At 38.6% G+C, this 23,065-nt stretch overlaps 1 protein-coding gene across 3 annotated transcripts in view; it reads left to right on the top strand.

Moving 5' to 3' along the window:
• Positions 1-23,065, top strand: part of LOC135183510 (guanine nucleotide-binding protein G(I)/G(S)/G(O) subunit gamma-4-like) — a 91,548-nt gene that overhangs the window by 51,287 nt on the left and 17,196 nt on the right. For 2 of the 3 annotated variants that reach the window (XM_064158575.1, XM_064158574.1), the window contains exons 31-51: positions 366-572; positions 1,842-2,018; positions 2,493-2,569; positions 3,500-3,688; positions 4,268-4,413; positions 4,489-4,585; positions 5,217-5,278; positions 5,674-5,729; positions 6,718-6,870; positions 7,200-7,444; positions 8,133-8,199; positions 8,759-8,915; positions 9,281-9,421; positions 9,824-10,041; positions 11,367-11,597; positions 12,469-12,658; positions 14,146-14,282; positions 15,001-15,099; positions 18,897-19,036; positions 19,990-20,087; positions 21,605-21,761. In XM_064158575.1, the coding sequence (XP_064014645.1) occupies positions 366-572; positions 1,842-2,018; positions 2,493-2,569; positions 3,500-3,688; positions 4,268-4,413; positions 4,489-4,585; positions 5,217-5,278; positions 5,674-5,729; positions 6,718-6,870; positions 7,200-7,444; positions 8,133-8,199; positions 8,759-8,915; positions 9,281-9,421; positions 9,824-10,041; positions 11,367-11,597; positions 12,469-12,658; positions 14,146-14,282; positions 15,001-15,099; positions 18,897-19,036; positions 19,990-20,087; positions 21,605-21,761 (3,044 nt within the window). Of the gene's footprint in view, positions 1-365; positions 573-1,841; positions 2,019-2,492; positions 2,570-3,499; positions 3,689-4,267; positions 4,414-4,488; positions 4,586-5,216; positions 5,279-5,673; positions 5,730-6,717; positions 6,871-7,199; positions 7,445-8,132; positions 8,200-8,758; positions 8,916-9,280; positions 9,422-9,823; positions 10,042-11,366; positions 11,598-12,468; positions 12,659-14,145; positions 14,283-15,000; positions 15,100-18,896; positions 19,037-19,989; positions 20,088-21,604; positions 21,762-21,971; positions 22,044-23,065 lie in introns of all 3 variants that reach the window. The other variant, XM_064158576.1, reaches the window with a different exon arrangement.

Genomic DNA, 23,065 nt, shown 5'->3' with positions numbered 1-23,065 from the left:
CAGAAATACTGGCTAACCTAGAAGGCTAGTCATTAAAGTAAGTAAACAAAAAACCCTTTGGTTTTTAAACCCTCTGTAGCACAACTTTCACTTTCTGGATTTTTTTATATAGTCCCACTAACAGAATATCCAGTTTATCCACAAGCTGCATTCCTACTACTTGCAGATTGAGAAAAATACGCTTTAGAAGAATGAACAAACCCTTCTTTCATTTTTAGTAGAATGCCTTTTAAAATAATAATCAGTAAACTAAAATTAAGTCTGTCTTACATTTCAATTATATTAATTGTGGTTAGTTTTGCAATGTGAAAAACTTGCTAAAAGGAAACCCAAACTCTGTAATAGTAAAGAATTGTCTCTCTTAGGGCACCAGCAGAATGAGCACACCCAAGCAGCAGTGGAAGAGAATCCTCGTGTCATGTAAGGACACATTTCGTACACAACTTGGGAGGCTTCTTGTGCACAACTTGTCTCCAACAAGGGCACTGCAAGAGAGAAAGCAGGCCTTGGAGATGGTACATGAAGTAAACCATCAAGAGATTATGCGAGACTGTCTTAGCCCAAATTTGCAAGTAAGCTCAAAAGTGCTTGAGAGAAGTTTGCAGTGCTTGCATACAAGTTTTCTGTTCAAGGGTTGCAATTATTCAATTACTTAGAACTGTGTGACTCAGATTGTTCACTGCTGTTTTAACACTGTTTAATGACAAAGTTATGTCATACCAAATGCCTGTGGTTGCCCTGCAACTGCCTTTTTATCCTGAGGGTAGTTAGTTCTGTGTAAGAGGCAAGATAAGATTGTCTGGTATGCTGACTCCGTAGTACATCATCACAACATCTGTGTAGTACAGAAGCAAAAGTTGTTACTAGTTTCAAAATTAAGAGTTTTACCAAGGGAGTTAGAATTTAAGGTATCCTGAAAAGGCAGATTAGTGAAGGAATTACTCTTACCTTGCAAGTCTAACAGCAGACTTCTGAATCTTGGAAGAACTGATTGGCAGTCAAGTCATACTCTATCTTCTCCTATTTAGCCTTTATTAATTCTTCAATTTAGATTGTATGTTCTTACCTCAAGTAGCTGAACAATTTCTGCTTTTCTGGCTTGTCAGAATAATTGTTTTTTTATTGTACTCTGATAGTGCAAACCTGAGAGAGAACATTTTTTAAAGCCATGATCAGAAACTGAGGGGTAATGTTGCTGTTTGATATCTTCAGGGAATGAAAGAATGACATGAATTATGTAAGACATGCCACAGGCACTGTACACAAAGAAGAGAATGTTCTTACTTGATGAACCCATGACAGTTATGTGCTTCTGATCACACACATTATTGATTTGACCAGTAAGGAGGGAGCTGCTATACTAGCAGTTCCTTCTTTGGGTCAGTGTCATGCTGAGTACATTTGTGACCTGTCTGTTTAACTTCATTATCCGTCAGCTTTAATTTGATTAGTCAAACAAGGAGTAGCATTCTTGGCAGGCAAAATTAAGAATCTCTGACAGGTGTTTCCTGAAGTATAAACAAGGCTGAAGGAGTTGAGGTTTTGTGGAAGAAATGTAGCTTTCTTGTAAGCCATAAAAAAGTTAGAATGTACTGGGGGGGGAAGTTTTATCTAGTGCAGAATTAAATTCAGCATACTCTTTCTAGTTTTGTCAGAAGTTTACCTTTAAAATATCAATGTTTGCTGTAAATCACAGTAAGATTAATAGAAGAAATCTGTCTGGTTTGATAAGAAAAGGGAAATAAAGGTGGATGGGAGTAGGGGTAAACCTGCTCAATGTTGTATTGTGGAAATGAGAATGACCATATATCTGTTTTCTTCTCTCTTTTGTCATCCTCTAGCATGGACCTAAACTAATGCTCTACTTACATGACTTAATGCACAATCACAATGATGAAATGACCAAAGAGCAACAAACAGTAGCAGGAGACTTTGTGAATACATTGAAATGTTGTGGCTATAAATGCATTCCTCTGAGCCCACGTCCAAAACCAGACCTGATAAAAGCTTTGAAAGAGGTTTGTGAATAAAAACTACTTCAAAAGCCTCTGTATTTCTGAGACAATTGTCTGTTATATAGAGTCAGAGTTTTACTGTAAATGGCTTTTTGCCTTGCTTGGTGCATGGCTTATGCTTTTACAGGGATGCTTTCTGGGTTCTGAGTATGTCACACACACTCAGCACTTCACAGCAACTCATATATTCATGCTTCTTGGTTAAGCATATTGCTTAACCCTGGCAAAGGTGAGAATTGGTAGTAAGCTACTATGTTGCAGTGTTAGGAAAAATAATTTATATGGTTCCTTGCAAAGAAAACTAAATCTGAAAATTGTAAAACTGTAGTTACTTAAATGTCTTGATGGTTTTAAATGCTGTGAAGGTATCAACTGAGCAGCTTAGTCTTCCTTTTTTTTTTAACTAGCATGTCCTTTTAGCCTCTGCTTCCTTATTTTTTTTTTCTATCTGAAAAGTAACATGAAATTTCCATTCAGGATCAGAAGAAATATGAAATGGAAGAAGGTGTTAACAAAGCTGCTTGGGAGAAGACAATGAGTAATAATCGCCAAAAGTAAGTGCCTTCTTAATTGGGATGCCAAAACTCTGTTACAGTTACCTCTGTTTGGCACAGCCTATTGCAAAGTTGCCCATATTCTAAATCTTTTTCACTACTAAGCTTTCCTTTTTTCTCATTTTACCATCTTAGAAACAGCTTGATGTCAGGTATATGCACTTGGATGAATTGTATAATAAAGGGCATTGTGAACTTCAGAATACTGAATAATCTTTTGTATACTTGGATTTCACATGTAGTTTTACAGCTGTTGCATCTGGTCAGCCAACTCTTTTGTTGCTGTGGTCTGGGCAATTAAATGTAAGGCAGATGTCCCTGCAACTAACTGTGTTATTCAACAAATAAAGCATCTTCAGCTTAGTGTTTGAACATTTTGTGAGGTACCTGCGATTTAGTGCTGCTTGGCATAATGTAAACTTCAGTAGCCTGTGGTAGATTAAGAGGTTCTTTCTGTTTGAAGTAAAAGTCAGATCTGAGATATACACACACAGGCTGCTTTAGTGTAGGCAATTGTAGTAGCTGAAAAGGTCAATGTAGCCAGGTCTGTTCAGGTAAGAAATACAACATTGCTGTGTGTTGAACAACTTAGAGATTTGAGTATTGATAAATTACTGTTCTTACTTCAGAGTTTTGTTGTCATGAGTATTCAGTAATTAGTGAAGTATGCCAGTGCATCTGACTGGCTTAGCTTGTCTTTGACCACAACTGATAACTCTTTTGAAGGATAAGAAGCAGAAGGTATTTGAGTCTTGTGAAAATCGTTGGCGAAGTTGCTTTGCATCTGCTATAACAAGAACTGTGGATATCTACTGCTAAGCATTTTACATTGATATTTGGTGTTGCATTTTGTAAGGGTTTTGTGGTTTTGGTGTCTTGCCTTCCCTTTTCAGTGCATTTATTGAACATTTTAAACCAATTCTTTTTCAGCCTCTTTCAGCGTCTGGATACAAAATCTAAAGACATCTCTAAAGTAGCTGGAGACATCACACAAGCTGTCTCTCTGTCACAAGGAATAGAAAGGAAGAAAGTAATCCAGCACATCAGGGGCCTGTATAAGGCAGAGCTAAGTGCCAGCAGACATTGGCAGGAACTCGTTCAGCAGCTTTCCCACGATCGGTAAGTTGTTCTGTCATCTCAGTGACAAAGCAAGAGAGGGACTCAATGCCAGACATGTGTTTCTTATTCTACTTAGCATCTACATTTCATGTGCCTCTTAAGACTAGAATGACTTAGTTTTGCTATTCATCCAACGGTTAAAACATGGAATACTTGATTTATTCTTGTATTTTCCTAATTAGGTGACAATCTAAGTAGTATTTCTGTGCCTTTTTAGAGGTTTTTGTCAGCTGTGGTTTGCTGTGCCTAATAGAATGGAAAGTGTTATAAAGTTTTAACTGGGTTTGTGTCATGTTTGCAGCAACAGTTTTCAAAACTGAATGCACAGTATTTTCATTAGAATGACTTCAAGAGCAGTCTTACAGTAACAGCTTGAAAGTAGTGAGAGAGCTCATGAAAATAAACTTTGGAATTCAGTCCTTTGATACAATGGGCAATTACTTCTGAAGAAGTACTACTGTTAAACTTCTAGCTTCTGTTCTTCAGAATGAATAAGCATATGTACTACCTCTGCTGCCAAACTCTGACCTGTTTTGTGGTTTTGGTTTCTGGTTTTTGTTTTGTTTTGTTTTTTTCCAGAGCACTCTGGTTTGATCCAGTTTATTACCCAACTTCTTGGCAGCTGGATCCAACAGAGGGCCCAAACAGAGAGAGACGCCGCTTGCAGAGATGCTACCTTACTATTCCAAATAAGTACCTTCTCCCTGACAGGCAGAAACAGGAAGGTAATTATAACCTCTTCTAAGAGTATATCTGAATTGTAATGATGACTACTAGTGCATTATTTGTGTTTTTAATAGGTGTGATAAAAACTCCATTATCTTACCTATTTGAAGACAAAACACATTCTTCTCACTCTTCTACTGTAAAGGACAAAGCTGCAAGTGAGCATATAAGGTAAGATTTGATTAATACTTCTCTCCCTTCCTTACCTTTTCCCATTCCAGTGAAACAATACTTGCATACCACGTGAGATAAGAGTTGTGTAAAAAAATGATAGGCTTTTTGCTATACTCATAAGCAAAGGTCAGAGCTACAGATGTATGTTTTCTGAGTCTTAAAAAAACAATCTTATCTCTGTGACTTCAAAAATGGGTAAAAGCAAGTACTGTCAGGTGTGATACAGGAATGGAACTTCTGGAGGATAACCTTTTTGTCACTGACATACCCAGGTCAGGCAGTTATGCTACATCTGGTAGGTATTTCCATTGGTGTTCAAAAGAAGATTGTGTTTTCATCCTTTCTGCGCTTAGGATTGTTTTATTTAGCTCTGTGGTTGTGTCAGCTTACCACCTACAACAGGAACTGCCTAAAATAACTGCAGAGAACACAAATAAATCAATACAAATACACTAATGTGTGAGTTGAGAAAACTGAAGTTCTATATTCTTTCTCTTGGGATTTGAAACTTTGGAGTCGTGGTGTTGAAAAGTCTCTCTTCATCTGCAGCCTTTGAGGCTGTTAGTTGTAGGTGTGTGCAGGAAGGTACATAAATGCATAAGCAATAATACACTTGGAAATATTTCAGAGTTAATAGAAGATGTATAAGTGTTGCACCTTCTAGAGAGACTGCTGGTGAACTGCTGCTAGGTAAGTAGAATTCTCACTGCCTAGAAATATACATTTTTTTAATATAAGACTTTGCTGTATATATAAATTTGGCTAGTGTAATTTAGGGGAGTTTTGTGTTTGGTTTTTGGGTCTTTAAGCAGTTAAGCTGTTGCTTGACTTAAGGGTTATATACTTTCTATCTCAGTTTACCTTTCTTCCCCATTGTTTTCACGAGAGCTGTTCAGAATGTAATTAAGTTTAAAAGTTGCAGACCACTTGCAAAAATATGTGGAAGGATAAATTCCATCAAGTGCTGTCTTCCTCAGGTACTAGTCTTTGGTATGCTTCACTCCTGGACACTGATCATGTAACATTAAGATGCATTATGTAAATGGCATTATCATGTACTGTTTTGCAACTGTTTTTTCCTGCAGGAAAATGTGGCATGTATTTTGTTGAAGACAATGCATCAGACTCAATGGAACATTCGGTAAGAATTAAAGCAGCTTGTCCAAACTATGACCATGAGTAGCTTGTGGCTACTGCCACCAAGATTTGCCAGAATGGCTGTCCTTGTCCAGAGACCTCTAAATCTAATAAACTCAGGAGTTTGGGTTCAGTTCTTTCCTCTGATTGTGGAATCTGTGGTGACTGTGGCAAAGATGTGGGCCTGGGGCTGGGAAGTGGTGATGTGGGGATGCATGTGCACCTGCAGAGCTTGCTTTGGTTTGCACCAGAGATAACTAACCTTAGTGAAAGCTGGAGCAGTAGGAAGCACAGAAACCCACAAGTGTATGAATTGGGCTGTACTCTACAGAATCTGATTCTTGGATTTTCCAGTTATGTAGGATGTTCTAACTCCCCACATATGCTAGAGAGGACTGTCTTGGATGATACTGGAACTGAGCTAATCCTTCTGATAAGCAAAGGCTCTGATATACTAACTAAGTTTATACTGTCAAGACATTTAGAAAGAAATAACTAATATACTGCTGAAAGTTGTAAACTATTTTCAGGGAGTTCATCCTTGTATCAAATAAACACACAGTTTAAACAGTGGTTTAAGATGTTACCATCTGCCTTGCTCCTCTGTCCTTCATAGAACTGTCAGAATTAGAATTCATGGCAAAGCTGTGGTTGCTCTGGCTGTCCAGTATTATAGCTGAAGAGTATGGCATTGCTTGCTAGTGTTGCATGGGTAATGGGAGCCACTGAGGTGCATGCAATGATGTTGTGCCCACTACTTGGAAGATATAGGGGTAGCATGTGAAGAGAATCATACCATCTTAAAGACCTGATGTGGCCCTGGGCAGCCTGATCTAGTTGGAGCTGTCCCTCCTCATTGCAGCATAGTAGGACAAGATGACCTTTGAGGGTCCCTTCCAACCAGATCCAGTCTGTGATTCACTTCATGGGAGGGTGGGTTTGTTTAGAAAATCTACCATTCCAAATAACTTTATCAATTTCAAATTCTGCAGAGTTTTCATGGGGAAACTGAACCAGCATCATTTTCTTGGACCTATGAGGAAATCAAGGAAGTTCATAAGCGCTGGTGGCAATTAAGAGACAATGCTGTGGAAATATTTCTAACAAATGGCAGAACATTACTCTTGGCTTTTGATAATACAAAGGTAATAGGACATTGATGCCCAACAGTCTATCAAAGCATTTTGCTGTGTCTTCATAACATATGAATTCATGTATTAGTTGTTAAGGAGACTTGTTGCATGGACTAATTAGGTTGTGCCTAATACATTTGAAAAGCAAGACTTGTAGACAAACACAGCCATGTTGTAAAAACACATCTCTGAGGTAATGCATTAAAAAATCTTAGTGATGCTAAACACTTTTCCATTATGGCAGATATCTGGAAATTAGTAAAACGAAGAGAAACTTACTGAGTCTTGGTAGCTTGAAGCTTTTATAATCATATGATTAAATCTATGGCATTTTCTTCTAGGTCCGTGATGATGTGTACCACAACATCTTAACTAACAATTTGCCTAACCTTTTGGAATATGGAAACATTACTGCTTTGACACACCTGTGGTGCACAGGACAGATTACTAACTTTGAATATTTGACTCATTTAAACAAACATGCGGGCCGTTCCTTCAATGACCTCATGCAATATCCAGTATTTCCTTTTATACTTTCTGACTACACCAGTGAAACGCTGGACCTAAATGATCCATCAGTATATAGGTAATATGAAATGTTCAGAACTGGTTGTTTCGAAATACTTGAACTGATCACCCAGTTTAGCTTTTTAACTTTGTTCTACTAAACTGCATAGAATACATGAATAGAACTATAAACTGCATATAATACATGAATGGAACTATTCAAGGGCATTCCTCATCCACAATAACTTGGGCATTTTACAATAAGTGGCTGCTTCACCTCAGATGTTCAAATAAAATGCTGGCACTGAGTGTATATATTCAAAGAATGCTAGGAATTGGACTTTTATGTGTAGTCCACCTGTATGTTTAAATTCATGTGATTACAGATGTCCAGGCCAATTAGTGTAAACTAAATCTGAAAGGAAATAGTATTATAAATTATTTGGCCAGTTACAAATTGTATTATGTTCATTGTGAACAGATCCAAATGACTTGCCCCACCCTAATAAATTTCTGTGTGTATAGAGTGTCTGACAAAGGCATTTTGCATTTGCTTGCCTGTTGCTGTGCTGTGGAGTAGCCTGTGGATTTGAGCTTGCCTATAGAACTAAAAATGGCCTTTTTCTGAACTCTCTTGCAAAGTGCTATTAAGTTTTGCTTGTGCTTTTAATTACATTAAAAGCATTACTCTTAGTAATGCATTATTAAATGTTGTGAAGCAGTGCCTTTATAAAAATGACGAGCTGTCAGTACTACTTCTGTTACAGAAACTTGGTCAAACCAATAGCTGTGCAGTCTAAAGAGAAAGAAGATCGATATGTGGATACTTACAAGGTAATCTGGATCACATTTTTGCTTCTTGCATTTTTTCTGTGTGTAAATGATATGGAGACTTAGTTCTTTATCATGTATTGGTGGGGGGGTAAAAGAAACCACAGCTCTAGTGTTTTATGTCTATGGAATTTTCATTTTCAGTATGCTCTTGTTTCCTGGGAATTGTTTTGCAACATGATTAGAACCTTTTTGTCTTTTAGGATGTTTTAAAGGTTGTAGGAACTAGCAACATGTTGGGAAATGAATGCATCTGCATCTGGACCTTCAAACTTATGTCTGTATCGTCATGTTCTAGTAGTGCCATTATTTACAAAGACTGGGCTTTGTAGGGTTTTTTTAACTTGGCATTGAAAGGCAATGCAATGACTCTCATTTGAATTGGCTGAAGATGATACCTAAAGTCTCTTTAGACACTTCAAGTGTATTTGATTCCCAAATGCTTTTAAATTTGTGTTCTTCTAAAAGCTTTAGACTTTGTTCCTAAACAACTTAGACAAGCTCTCATTTTCATTACTGGAATGCTATGTTTGTTTTTGTTCTCCCCCTGCTACTTTTCTAGTATTTGGAAGAAGAATACCGTAAAGGAGCACGAGAGGATGATCCAATGCCCCCTGTACAACCCTATCACTATGGATCTCATTATTCCAACAGTGGGACTGTGCTTCATTTCCTAGTTAGGCTGCCACCTTTTACTAAAATGTTTTTAGCCTATCAAGGTAAGGTTATGTTTGCTTGCACTTGCCTTTCCCATCTGGACTTTGTCCCAGTGCTGCCCTATGGCATAGTTCAGCAATTAAAAATAGCTGAGTTCAGTAAAACTAAATCTGGTGTGCTTTCATGGTAGACCCATTCTGAAATTATCAAGCTAGACCATAAAGCTGTACAGCTTCTATTTATGCCTTAGTTAGTATAGAATAAAAAGGTGACCTATACTTGCAGTCCATGTGTAACATAGTAATCAAGATAGAAGACTTCTAAATGTTCTTAGCTGACTGGAGACCAGTTAACTTCTTGAAGATAGAGCTATGCAACTGCTACTGTGACCATCTAGGTAACAAATTCAGTTTCTATTTCTTTCCAGATCAAAGTTTTGACATCCCAGATAGAACTTTTCACTCTACCAATACAACCTGGAGACTCTCTTCGTATGAATCAATGACAGATGTAAAGGAACTTATCCCAGAATTTTTCTACCTTCCTGACTTTCTAGTCAACAGAGAAGGTATACTGAGATAACTATGTCCAAAGCATCTGTATGGTTGAATCTATGGCTTGAAACTGAAACCATTTATATCCATTGACTAAATATGTTAAAGTAGTAGATGTATGGGAGAAATCTGGCATGAATTTGTGGGATGTACTAAAAAAAAAGCTGTTATCTAGCTCTTAAGGGGAGGTTTTTCATAGTTATGTCAAAGGTGCAAAGGAGCTTCCCATGATCTGATTGTCCATTTGAATGAGTATGTACAGCTTGAATGTGTTGGGGAGGGATAGACTTCTTAATGGCGCTACTTTATTCAATGGCAGTCACTATGCTTAGTGGTTAGCTTTTATGGAACTCTCTATAATCTTTTTTGAAGTTGCTGTCAACTAAAATGTTGGAATGTTTACTCTCCTGTTCCAGGTTTTGATTTCGGTGTACGTCAGAATGGTGACAGAGTTAACCATGTCAATCTTCCACCCTGGGCCCGCAATGATCCTCGTCTGTTCATCTTGATTCATCGTCAGGCTTTGGAGTCTGACCATGTTTCCCAGACAATCTGTAACTGGATTGACTTAGTGTTTGGTTATAAGCAAAAAGGCAAGGCCTCCATTCAGGCTATTAACGTCTTCCATCCTGCAGTAAGTATTTGTTAAGCAGTACATTTGTTCATCGTACTTAGTAGCTTAATAAGGGAAAGTCCAATCTGACTTGCTTGGAAGACACCCAGCATGAAGCAAGATCCTTTACTCATGAAGGCTATAGCCACTTCGATGCAGAGTTGATAGGTTCTCAGAGACTGGACTGTTGTGAAAGTTAATGAATTTGTCTTTCTTCCTTTGGTACAGGCATGAGGGATGATCAACCACGGGGTTTACTTTCTGGATAGTTGTTTCAGTGGTGTTATGGATAATTGTGTTTGTGTATACTTCCATCTTACTCAAAAAAAGCCTTTCCTGTATATTGTCTTGTAGCTTTTGATAGGACAAACTCAACTACTGTAATCACAAGCTCATTGTTTATATTTTTCCTTTCATATAGATTGTGTTTTGTCCCTCTAATGGGCATTTTCTCTTCCAGTGAATTTAATTTCAAGTCTTTGCTTAACATAAAGACTTCTGGAGTTCAACTACCTGATTATAACATGGGTAGCTCTGATTGTATTCTTTAGATTTGCTCCTTACTATCAAGTTTGCTCAGACACAGTCCTGGTTTCAGATACATTCAAGTATGTTCTGCGTGTGTTTAGCATTCATTTTATAGCTGGAAGAGCTGATAAAACAGTCTTTGGCAGTGCTGCCTTTTTCAAGAGGCCATCCAAATGTTTTCTTTCCTTTTTTTTCTTTATGCTTAAGTATTGATTTAGTCAATATCTTAAATTTCAAGTATTAAATTTGTGTGACCATTGAAAAAAATTTGTAAGTGAAAAGTCCAAGGCTGCCTTCAGTGTAACTGAGGAAGTGTATGTGGTACACAATTACAGGGGCATGAAAAAGATAAGTAGAGAAAGGAAAGAATGTACTCTTCCTGAAAGATGGAAATTCTTCCTTCTCTATCCCAAACCAGAGCTTTACTGTGTTAATTAAAAAGAGGCAGAGAAAAGAAACTTTGTTTTTCGATTTTTATTATCAGCAACCCTTCTGCTTTTGCACAGATTAGTAAAGGTTTGTTAAGAAAACATCTTTGACAGAAATTAGTCATGGAATACATGTAGGAGCAGCTCACCTGATAAATCCTAGTCGTAGTTATCACAACAAAAGAAGAGGTGACAAAGTTACTAGTCTCAGTGACTCTTCAGTCAGTACAATCCTTGTGGGATGGCTTCTGGTTCAAGCCTTAACCACACCAAAGAGTTTACCTCTAAGTTTGTGTGCACACCTTGAGAAATCTTTCCCAAAGATAAATGGGACAAGCTTACTCTTGCCTGCCCTCCTTTCATTTTTTAAAATCTTGTTCTCCTCTCTAGACCTATTTTGGAATGGATGTTTCTGCTGTTGAGGATCCTGTTCAGAGAAGAGCCCTTGAAACAATGATAAAAACCTATGGGCAAACACCTCGCCAGCTCTTCCATGCAGCTCATGTTAGCAGACCTGGATCTAGGCTTATCATGGAAGGAGAACTTCCTGCTGCCATGGGACTACTGGTGCAGTTTGCTTTCAGAGAAACCAGAGAACAAACTAAAGAAATAATGTATCCAGTGAGTCTTTTTGAATTCCAGTGTAGTTTATTAACATTAATATGTGGTAGTTACTGTACCATTATCCCTATCATTGTCTTCTTAAAATTGAAGTGATTTGCCAGTGGAATGGGCTGCCCAAGGTGGTGGTTGAGTTGCTGACCCTGGAAATGTTCATGAAAAGCCTGGATGAGGCACTTAGTGCCATGGTCTAGTTGATTGGATAGGGCTGGGTGCTAGGTTGGACTGGATGATCTTGGAGGTCTCTTCCAACCTGGTTGATTCTACGATTCTAAACTTACTATCCTGAAAAAAGAAATGAAGTGGTAGTGAAATGAAATTTTGTAGTTTCACTAACACCTAAAGTGACAGTGACAGATACATCTGGTTATAGCAAATGAGTTTTGGAAAGATTTCACCTAGCCAGTTTTATACATTCAGTGAAGAATTCTGGCACTTTGTGAAAACCTGTAGTAGGTAAACATGTAATATGCTTTCTTTCATCCTCAACTTCTTGTCTGATCAACTTTATTAACTTAAGTCTGATCAACTTTATTAACTTAAGTCTGATCAACTTTATTAACTTAAAACAATTATTTTTCCCTAAAGTCCAGTGAGAAACTAAATTCTTGCATTTAAAAGAAATCCATATTTTTCACTAAACCACCTGAACTACAAGCTTATCTCAACCCTTAAAGTGTGAGACCTCCCTTAAAACTAATTGTTTAGCTGCTAACACTACAGTGCTTCTTACTTGATTGTGTTTTTAGAATGTTTTGGCAGCCTTCACCTCATAGAACTGATATGAATGAATTTCCCTTACTAATGAGATGATGCTTTCTGAAAAGTGTTTTACACCTTCTAACCTGAGCCTTATCTGTGCTTGTTTTAGAGTCCATTACCATGGATAAAAGGATTGAAGTGGGGAGAATATGTTGGTTCCCCAAGTGCCCCAGATCCTGTTGTCTGCTTTAGCCAGCCTCATGGAGAAAGGTTTGGCTCTCTCCAGGCTTTACCAACTAAAGCTATCTGTGGTTTGTCTCGCAAGTTTTGCCTTTTGATGATATATAGCAAGGAGCAAGGTATGAATTTGTGCTTATTCTGTGCATGCACTATGTGTGTGAAAAAAACTAAATCAAATACTACAGTGATTCTCCAGCAAACTTGCCACCTTTAGTCACCTTTGCTAAAGATTGTTTTATAAGTCCAGTAACAGCTTCCACAAGTGTGGTGTGCTTCCTGGAGGTTGGATTTTATGTACTTCAGAAATCTCAAAATTACATAGAAGTAGCATCTTGTAATTGATGCATTTCATTAAAGTGACTGGAGCATGAGGATGTAACTTTAGAATTTGCCAGCAGTTTCATTCCAAGAAGAGCCTAAGAACAGATCAAAAGCACATTTGGCAACAGAAAGAAAAAATAAAGGAACTATTTTTAGAGGCAAAGAATGAGGAAGTTATCAGTAAGAAGCAGAGGTAGAATCTTCTGCTTTCAGACAAATGTCTGAGAGATTCATATTGCTAATGTAGAAGCAGGTTCTCATACTCCTGGGTTGTTTGTAATGTGTGCTAGTGAAAGTTTTTTAAAAAACAAATGGCTTCACTTCCAGGCAACAAAAAAAAGTCAAATCTCCTTGAAGTTATGAAAAGTCATTTCTCTAGCTGAGTTATATTGTCAGCTTCTTCCCTTTCTCTCCATTCCCAACAGATGGAACGTTTTTTGAAAGCTTGTCTAGGCTTCAAACTCTTTGGAGAACACTGAATGCTTATGTCACCTTAAAGCTGTTCATAATACATTACAGATTAAGCTGTAGACTGACAGAAAACACAGCTGTGATCATTTGGGAGTTATGTGCACCATCCCCCACCCCCCCGCCACAAATTCACCAGACAAGACTCAGTGGGCTGGAAGTTAAGGAAGCTAAATTTACAGCTTAGCACAATTTACAAACATACACACACACACATATATATCCCCAATATACACAAATATTTACAGTTATATACAAGTTAGAAGTAATACAGAAACACAAAATCCCTCCCAAAACAGTCAGATTGCCAGAAAACTCCCGACCCAGACCTCCTCCCCCCTTCCCCCTCTTTCCCTCCATTCAGAAATAACCAGATCATCCCCATATATTTCACATGGTAAATCTGGAAACATCTGAGGTGAGATGTCAAAAAAAAGACAAGGAGATTAGAGGAAGAAGATTAGCTTGGGTTAAAGAATAAAGGCAGATGCAATCACACAGACTGCCAGAGGCAAGTGAGAACTGAAAAGTGTTTGAGAAGCAAGTGTCTTATCTTGTATTTTGACTATTTGTTTCTCTCAGCAGAGGAATGAGTGATATAGGTCACTGTTGTTTTTCACTCTTTTCACAGCTAAGGATTTAATTTCTCTCAGTAAAATATTCCAATTAGCCTCAAACCAGCACAGCCATCTTTTTGAAAGTTGGGGGGGTATTATAGCTTATAGTAAAACATGGACCTGAGATTTTTATTGTTGACTGTTGAAGTGATCATCTTGTTGGTTGTATAAGTGACACAGTATTGTATGCCTTCCTTCAGGTGTGAGAAGCATGCACAGTACTGACATTCAGTGGTCAGCTATCCTGAGCTGGGGATATGCCGATAACATTTTACGACTGAAAAGCAAGCAGAGTGAACCTCCAGTAAATTTTATACAGAGTTCTCAGTTCCATCAGGTGAAAAAAAAAACAACAGTCTCTTGGTTTTCAACTTTATTTTGCTAGTTTAATATTGCTATATATGCTGGTGGCTTGGCTTCACAGTATGTTCATGCGTCTTGAGCATGAGCATCCAAACACAATTGGGTTTCATTTCTTTGGTTCTCCTTTGGAGCGTGTCCCTTATTGATTCAATGTATCTTACTCCTGGATGTTTTCCTCTTCCAAGTTAACACCCCAAATACTAAATGTATTTGACTTTCATAGCTTTTCCCTCCTATGGAATATTGGTATGGGTTTCTAAAAGCTTATATTCTGGGCCAAGAAAAATTAATACCTGAAAAAATTCTAGATGCCTAGCATTAGAAGCAGAACTGCACTCTAGTTTAGGATTCATCTGAAAAAGATTGCCCAGAAGATTGTTTGGGAGCACTACGTAATCTTCATTACTCTCCAGCAGTTGGTGATACCTTACCAAAAATATCTTTGACTGGTAATGTGGCTGTAGATCTAGAAGTCTGCAGTAGTTCATGTCTCTCTAGCTCTGAATTCTGTACTATATGGAATTTTTCCCTTCACTTTGTTTCTTAAATAATGGCAAATATGACCTAGGGTAGGTATATTTTGACTGTTGGATTGCCTTAGCTTTAGGTATTTTACATGGCTTTTCTTAGGATAACCAAATGCTCTGGCATAGAATGATTTCTAATTTTTTTCCTGTCTTTGCCTTTCCAAGGTAACAAGTTGTGCTTGGGTGCCAGACAGTTGTCAGCTGTTCACAGGGAGTAAATCTGGTGTCATCACAGCATATATGAACAGATTCACTAGCAGCACGGTAAGTGCCATTGGTAGTATTTATATTTAAGGATTTGGCTGTACTCACAGTCTTTTTTTAAACAGGAAATGTGAGAGAATGCATTTCTGTGGTTATGTTAGATTTAGGACAATTCATAAAAAGATCAAGTTCCCCTTTGTCTATTTTTGAAGGATCCTCTTTGACATTGTTAAATAAATTTATCTCAGCCTTTTTATTTGTTATTAAGCTGCTGCACACCCTGATAGCCTGTAGTCAGCCCTCAGCATCTTGGTGTATGGAGTTGACTGTATTCAGGTAGTGCCTGGAACTGATGCTGTATGGCACAATGAAGCTCCCTACATTAAGGAGTAACTTTCTCTCAGTGAGCCTTTCAAATCCTTAACTGAAACTCTGGAATACATTCCTCAAGTAAATAACGTTTCAAATGCAGAAGGCACTTGCACTGCAAAGAACCAGCATGGAATATCTTATTGCTGTCTACAACTACCTGAGGGGTGGTTGTGGCCAGGGGGAGGTTGCTCTCTTCTCTCAGGTGGCCAGCACCAGAACGAGAGGACACAGCCTCAGGCTGCGCCAGGGGAAATTTAGGCTGGAGGTGAGGAGAAAGTTCTTCCCTGAGAGAGTCATTGGACACTGGAATGGGCTGCCCGGGGAGGTGGTGGAGTCGCTGTCCCTGGAGCTGTTCAAGGCAGGATTGGACGTGGCACTTGGTGCCATGGTCTAGCCTTGAGCTCTGTGGTAAAGGGTTGGACTTGATGATCTGTGAGGTCTCTTCCAACCCTGATAATACTGTGATACTGTGATCTTACAGTATGTATATTAACCACTAAGCCTCTTTGCTTTGTGGTATTCCTCAAGGGGAAGAGTTGTGAGGAAGGAAGAAAGGGAGAAAAATAAGATGCATGTGTTTGATGCAGGAATGAAAGATACTGAGGTATTAGTAGAAACTGCCCTGATGCTGTATGGTAATGTGTATGATAGGAAATCATAAATAACTCCCTTATCTGGTTCAGACTGAATTTCAGGGCCTCACTTTGACTTTCTCCAGCAGTAACTTCTGCTTTTCAAAGTTTGCAACTTTCTTAACAATTGATCCTGTGTGTCTACAGGGTTACTTATAGCAACAACTAAACTTAACTGACTTCTCAAATTTATCTTGAGTACGGGTATTGGTAAATGTATTTCTAGTATTGCACTCTTTGATGCTCTTGAATCACTACATTTAGCATGGGCTAGAGGAAACCTTGATATGCCCCTGCTGTGCCTGCCCAGTTTCCTGATTTCAGCAGTGACACACAGCTGGTGCTTTGGGCTGGAAATACTACAAATATACAATAATTTCTTCTTTGGTTTTCTTCTGGTTTCTGATGCTCACTTCTCAAGCTTAGTGGCACTTGGAGTAGAGTTTGAAGCCTGCAAGCTTCTGTCAGTTGAATCTTAAGACAGGTACCTTAATTGCTGCCCAGCATAGTGAACCTTTAAATAACCTGTACAGAGATTTGGAGTCCAGTTAAATTTTGTTGAGATAGTAAAACACAAACACGATATTCTTGCTTTCTGCAGAGCTTTTAAAACTCTAGTGTGGGGCTATGATTCTTAAGTTCCCTGCATTTCCTAGATACAAGGGTTTGTTTTTTTTTTCCCAGCTGCACAGATGTTGTCTTTGAGACTCTCTGATGAATTTTTCAGCAGTGACACTTTTACATGCCCCAGGCAGACTGACCTTATGCCAATTTTTGTAGCTTCTGTTGAGTCAGTTACCCAAGTTAGGGCTGTAGGGAATGCAAATGTGCTTCCTAGCATCTGTTCTGTATGTATCTTGTCAGCTGTTTGGTGATAAAGTGAACAGTTTGTTTTAATGCTGTATTTGAAACATGAATATTTTGCCTTGTTTCACATTTATGTAAAGTCAGTGCATAGAAAACAGATACCATGTTGTTGGCATGCTGTCAGAATTAAATGCCTCCATGTTGTACTTCAGATGTGCTGTTTTTCCTAGCCTTGATTTAAGATGGTCAGAGCGCTGAAATTACTTCTTCAAAGATGTGATCTGTCTTGAAAAATAAGTTATACCATTGTGAAAACTTCAGCCAAGCATTTCTGACTGTAAAAATTACTCCAGCCTTCACTTGCTGTGTACTAGATTTCTTAGAAACAGAAAGAGCACTGTAATGATTTGAGTAAAACTAGGCAATAATTATAAATTTCCCACTCAAGGGCTGTAGGTGATCATTTGGAGTAGCCAATAGAATGAACTGCTTTAGAAGGTAGATGGATACCTGCATGATTTGCCATTGGATTGGGCTGCCCAAGGAGGTGGTGGAGTCGCTGTCCCTGGAGGTGTTAATAAAAGACTGGATGAGGCACTTTGTGCCATGGTCTAGTTGATTGGACAGGGCTGGGTGCTAGGTTGGACTGGATGAGCTTGGAGGTCTCTTCCAACCTGGTTGATTCTATGATTTTTCACATCTACATACTGCTTTAGTGGCTGTCATTTAAAAGCAAGTGGGAAGTAAAAAGAGGAAGGTGATATTATCATCATGTGGTGATTATTTCATGGCATATTAGACCAGAATACAGTTGGTGCTGAAGTTCTAGTTTGCCTTATTACAATAACACAGTGAACAATCAATAAACCACTGCTATTAATGCTATTAAGAGAGGCTATTAAAGGTGAATCCTACTTTCAGTTCAAGTGTCAAAATGCAATACAGCAGTAAATGCTTAAAGGGGATGGGGGAAGCATTGTTAAAAGGCTTACCAAATCAGGTCTTGAGGAAATTGGAAGTCTTGCACGTTGCTGTTATGGAAAAAAATTGGTATCATTTTTCTCTGTACTGAGCAAGGATTAAAGAAGGATCTACCATCTGTGTGAGATGCCACACTGCTCTGAGAATGACAACTGGATACAAGTGTGTCTGTCTTGGATGAGATGTTTAGCAGCAAGAGCGAAGTAGAAGGTCTTCCTGTCACCAAAAAGCTTATTGACATTTGCAATATTACATAGAGTATATTGTCCTTTTTAGTGCAGGAAAGCATGTAAACTTTTGACAAAGAATTAAACATGCATATTTTTATCTTACCTATTTCTACTTCCAAACTTTTGGTAGACCTGCTATATATATACCTTGTTCCCTCATACAAAAAGACAGACAACATGCTCTGACAATGAGGAACTAAGCAGAAAATCTTTCCTTTCCTTTTACAAAGATTATTCTAATCTCTGTAGAGCAAGTTGTCTTAGTTAAAGCATCAGTGTCTCATTAAGCAGCTCTTCTGACTTAGTAGTTTTCAAGACTTGAACCACTTCAAGTATCATTTACTGTTAAATTTGTTGCTTTCATTTTTATTCAGCATTTTCTATATTTAAACTTCCTGCATATTTTTCTGACTTGTATCACCGAAAGACTTGGCATGAAGTTGAGGAATTCCCACTGATTTATTGTACACAGTGATTACTGCTGAGCAGAGTTTCCCTTCTGTGTTTCCAAGTGCTTCTTCTAGATGCTAAAATATTGAGGACTGTCAGTTTGCTGTCATGTGGGAACAGCAGTCTTGGAGAAAACAAATTGGCTGATTTCAGGATGTGTAACTGAGACACAAGTACAAAGCTCCTCTTCTTCAAAATGTTTGCTTAGACTAAAGGACTGAAAGCAAAAAGTTGAACATTAACAATGTGCATGGCTTATTGCATTATAAAGCATTAAATGTAGTAAGCAATAACAACACTGCTAAACTGATGACATTAAAAGCAATGGGAACTATTTATTGGAATCTGGAACCTAAAGTTCATGTTTCACCTTGCTGTTTTTCAGCCTTCAGAGATAGAAATGGAGTCTCAAGTCCATCTGTGCGGTCACACAGCAGAAATAACAAGCTTGTTTGTGTGTAAACCATATAGCATAATGATAAGTGTCAGCAAAGATGGAACCTGCATCATATGGGATTTGAACAGGTACTATTATATATGTAATAGGTACAAATATTTTCCAGTGGCTTTCTTTTAAATACTTGTTTTCCAACTTTAAGGTATCTATACATAACCTTTTAAAGTTGTCTGAATTTGAACATGAGCCAGCAGTGTGCCCAGGTAGCCAAGAGAGCCAGTGGCATCCTGGCCTGGATCGAGAGCAGCGTGGCCAGTAGGATGAGGGAGGTGATTCTTCCCATGTACTCAACCCTGGTCAGGTCACACCTTGAGCACTGTGTCCAGTTCTGGGCCCCTCAATTCAAGAGAGATGTTGAGATACTGGAACGTGTCCAGAGAAGGGTGACAAAGCTGGTGAGGGGCCTGGAACACAAACCCTATGAGGAGAGGCTGAGGGAGCTGGGGTTGTTTAGCCTGGAGAAGAGGAGGCTCAGGGGTGACCTCACTGCTGTCTACAACTACCTGAAGGGAGGCTGTAGCCAGGTGGGGGTTGGTCTCTTCTCCCAGGCAACCAGCAATAGAACAAGGGGACAGAGTCTCAAGTTGTGCCGGGGAAAGTACAGGCTGCATATTAGGAGGAAGTTCTTGCCAGAGAGAGTGATTGCCATTGGAATGGGCTGCCCAGGGAGGTGGTGGAGGCACCGTCCCTGGAGGTGGTCAAGAAAAGACTGGATGAGGCACTTAGTGCCATGGTCTGGATTGGACAGGGCTGAGTGATAGGTTGGACTGGATGATCTTGGAGATCTCTTCCAACCTGGTTGATTTTATGTTCCATATATATCTTAATGTAACGTCAAACCCTTACTGTTTTTGGTGTTTGTTTTTTTTTTTTTCCATGAAGGGTGCTGAAGTTCCAGAATGAATATGGAGAATACCATCATTATGCAAAATGTTAATGAAATCAATATAACTCTTAAATAGTTTCCTCCAGAACCTTTTCTGTTTGAGTCTGAACTTTAAACTTACTCTATTTTTTTCAGGCTGTGCTATGTCCAGAGCCTGGCTGGGCACAAGAGTCCTGTTACTGCAGTTTCAGCTAGTGAAACAACTGGTGATATTGCAACAGTCTGTGATTCAGGTATATTGGCAGTCAAGAAAGGTGTTTTGATCTGCAAACCAAATCAGTCGTGAGACTTGCTATTAAACTAGTTACTGAGTACACGCTGATAATCTGAGTGTGTTTGGTCAATGTTCTTACCTGGTAATATAAACGGTTCTATGGAAGCAATTAGGCAGATGTTTGAGTGAAGTGTAGAGGTGTAAAAGCTAATAGCTTGGATCTCTTGATAAAAAGACTTGAGCTTTCATCTGGTTCCCGAGAGACTGAAATTCTGTGAAGCTGGCTGCTTTCATTTTAACAGAAATTTGTTGAAGCTGCAGTGCTTCAGGGGAGTACAGTGTATTACAGGGCAACAGAATTTTTGTTGCTGGCTCTAGCACTTCAAATGCTTCCATATTCCCCAGGAGGCTAACCAATCCTCCTCAATTTTAACTTTAAAGCAAATTTTGGTACTGTCTTGTTTTCCGCATTAGTGATGTTTCTGCATGAGACCATAGAGACCTATTTGAGCAGTGGGTTTTGGAGCATTTCAGAATGCTCTGAAGTACTCAAAAGGGGCAGACTGTGTGCCACAAAACTATGTATTGGTAAAGCAAGGCCAAGTCAGTCCTCAACACCTTTTGCTGTCTATAAGAATACCTACATATATTGTGTCAACTTGAGACTGGGGTGCAGGGAATAGGCTCTATCTAAATGACAGGGTCTGTTTCAAGGAGACATAGAATAAGAAGTAAGAGAGCTTAACTTTGCACGTGTTGTTAGAAGATGGTTATGGACCAAATCCATACTTTAGGCCAATTTTCTTTCTCTTTTGCCTTGAATAAATTAGGTCTTGCATACTAAAGTATCGTTTAGCCATCTTTTCTTGTAGTTCTCCATAGGCTGAACTGAGACTAATTCTGTTCCAAGTCTGGAAGTAGAGAAGAAAAATCACACTCAAAAAGCAAAATAGCACAGCCTATAATATTAGAAGGGGAAGTCATTCTGGCAGTTTCAGAAATGTAATATTTAGGTTTTACACTGACAAGGAGACTTGCACTTTTTAGTTCAAAAGAACTGTTGTGTTCTTGGTGAGGATTGAGTTTTAAAGCAGTAGCTGGGTTATCAGTTACTTGGTAGAATCTTATAATCCTAGATAATTAAGTAAGGTTAACTGTGCTTGCTACTTAAAATATTTTGCTTTAAATGCAAGCCAGAGTACAATAACTATCTGTTTAAAGTAGATAGTATGAGTTCCCTCTTAGTGCTTCCCTGTTAGTGCATGAAAATGGTTATTGAAGAGTAAATTCTTATGGAAATTTCTAAGTATAATGTCCCATAGCATTGTGTGTCTTCTAAATCGCTGCAGTGGCTTGGTGGTTTGTGTGTTCTGTCACAAAAGGAGGGAAGAAGTAATTGTTTCCTGGGGCACACATCACTCAATTATTTTAGCCTCTTGATCTTTCAAGAGCTGAAACTCCTTAGCACAGAAAGATTCTATTGCATAGCTGTGGTCTAGGTTTGTTTTAATGCTCCCATACTGTGTTCTGTTACAGTTGGAGGGGGTAGTGATTTGAGGCTCTGGACAGTTAATGGTGATCTCGTGGGACATGTGCACTGCAGGGAAAGTATTTGCTCTGTTGCTTTCTCTAACCAGCCTGAAGGAGTGTCTGTCAACGTGATTGCAGGGGGGCTGGAAAATGGAGTTGTAAGGTAAGTATTTCAATATTTTTATTTACTGAAAGGTAAATAAGGTAGGCTCACAGTTTGAGAGCTTATAGCCAAACAGGCTGAGATTTGGTCTTACAGAAGGTGGAGCAACTGTTATTTAGTTTCCAATCTTAGTAGTTGGTAAATAGGTTATGTTTATCACAGAAATATTTGTAAAATTAAATGTGAAGCAAAATGCCTTTTTTCTTTCAGACTGTGGAGTACGTGGGACTTGAAACCAGTACGAGAAATAACATTTTCTAAGTCAGCCAAACCTATTGTAAGGTAAAAAGATTTGAAGTACACAATAAATGAATTTTTCTTTTTGGGAGGTGGGGAAACACAAACAGAAACAAACAGGAAAACCTTCACCAAACACACAAGCAAAGAAAAGAAAACAAAAAGAAAAAAACAACCACCAAATTCAGTGTTGAATGTGGATTTGACATGAGAACAGGAGGCAAACACCCATGTCTAAAAACAGAAATGCAATCCTACTAATTATTCATGAAAGCAAAATGAGCACAAGAGTACTGTGTTTGGAATGACAGTAATAACTAGATTCTGCTGCTGGCAGGTAGAAATTAGCAGGGTTCCCTTGAAGTAAAAAGTAGCTGCTTCTCTTAGGTTTAATATTTTTCCCCAGAGTCTGTGAGAAAAGATCATGAGATAATCTTGGCCTTGTCAGAATCAAATAGGTTTTCCCTCCCTCAGAAATAAACGACAACACTTTATTTTCCCTGACTTGCTTTCTGATGCTGGAGGGAAACTGTGGAGAAGGAAGTAAAAGGGAATTCAAACCAGGAGCTTTCAGGCTCCTCTGGAGTGCTTGCCTAATGTTCTGAATCCCTATGATGATTTATGTAAGCAGCATTATTCTCATGCCATCTCAATTCTGTGTTTTGAAAACAGTCAAAGGATGGAGTCTTTCATATCCCCAGTGATACAGTAGTCTGCACAGAGGTGTTGCGGTTATGACAAGATTTAATCGTGATGTTAGCATAGTAACAAATGACTCTGCCAAAATAGAATGTAATGTCCAGGCCACTGATCACCATTTTTAGAACTGAAAAATGTTGTCTGATAGCAGGTGTTGTCTCTAACTCCTTTAAGAAACAGATTTCCCAAAGCTTCTGAGACAGAAAATGGATGCTGAGGTCAGCTAATATTATCCATGATATGGCTGAAGGGCTTTACTACTGTTAAAACTCAAGAAATACCTGGCAGGATGTAAGGGTGGTGGATTTAGTTTCTGCCATTGTTAGCAAGCAAGTTCAGAGGGCACTGAGTTGTGTTGCTGGAAAGTC

This window comes from Pogoniulus pusillus, chromosome 18 (assembly GCF_015220805.1).
Source record: "Pogoniulus pusillus isolate bPogPus1 chromosome 18, bPogPus1.pri, whole genome shotgun sequence".
NCBI classification, from domain to species: Eukaryota; Metazoa; Chordata; class Aves; order Piciformes; family Lybiidae; genus Pogoniulus; species Pogoniulus pusillus.
The sequence above is the reverse complement of the archived record's forward strand: the minus strand, read 5'-3'. Positions and strand labels throughout refer to the sequence as shown.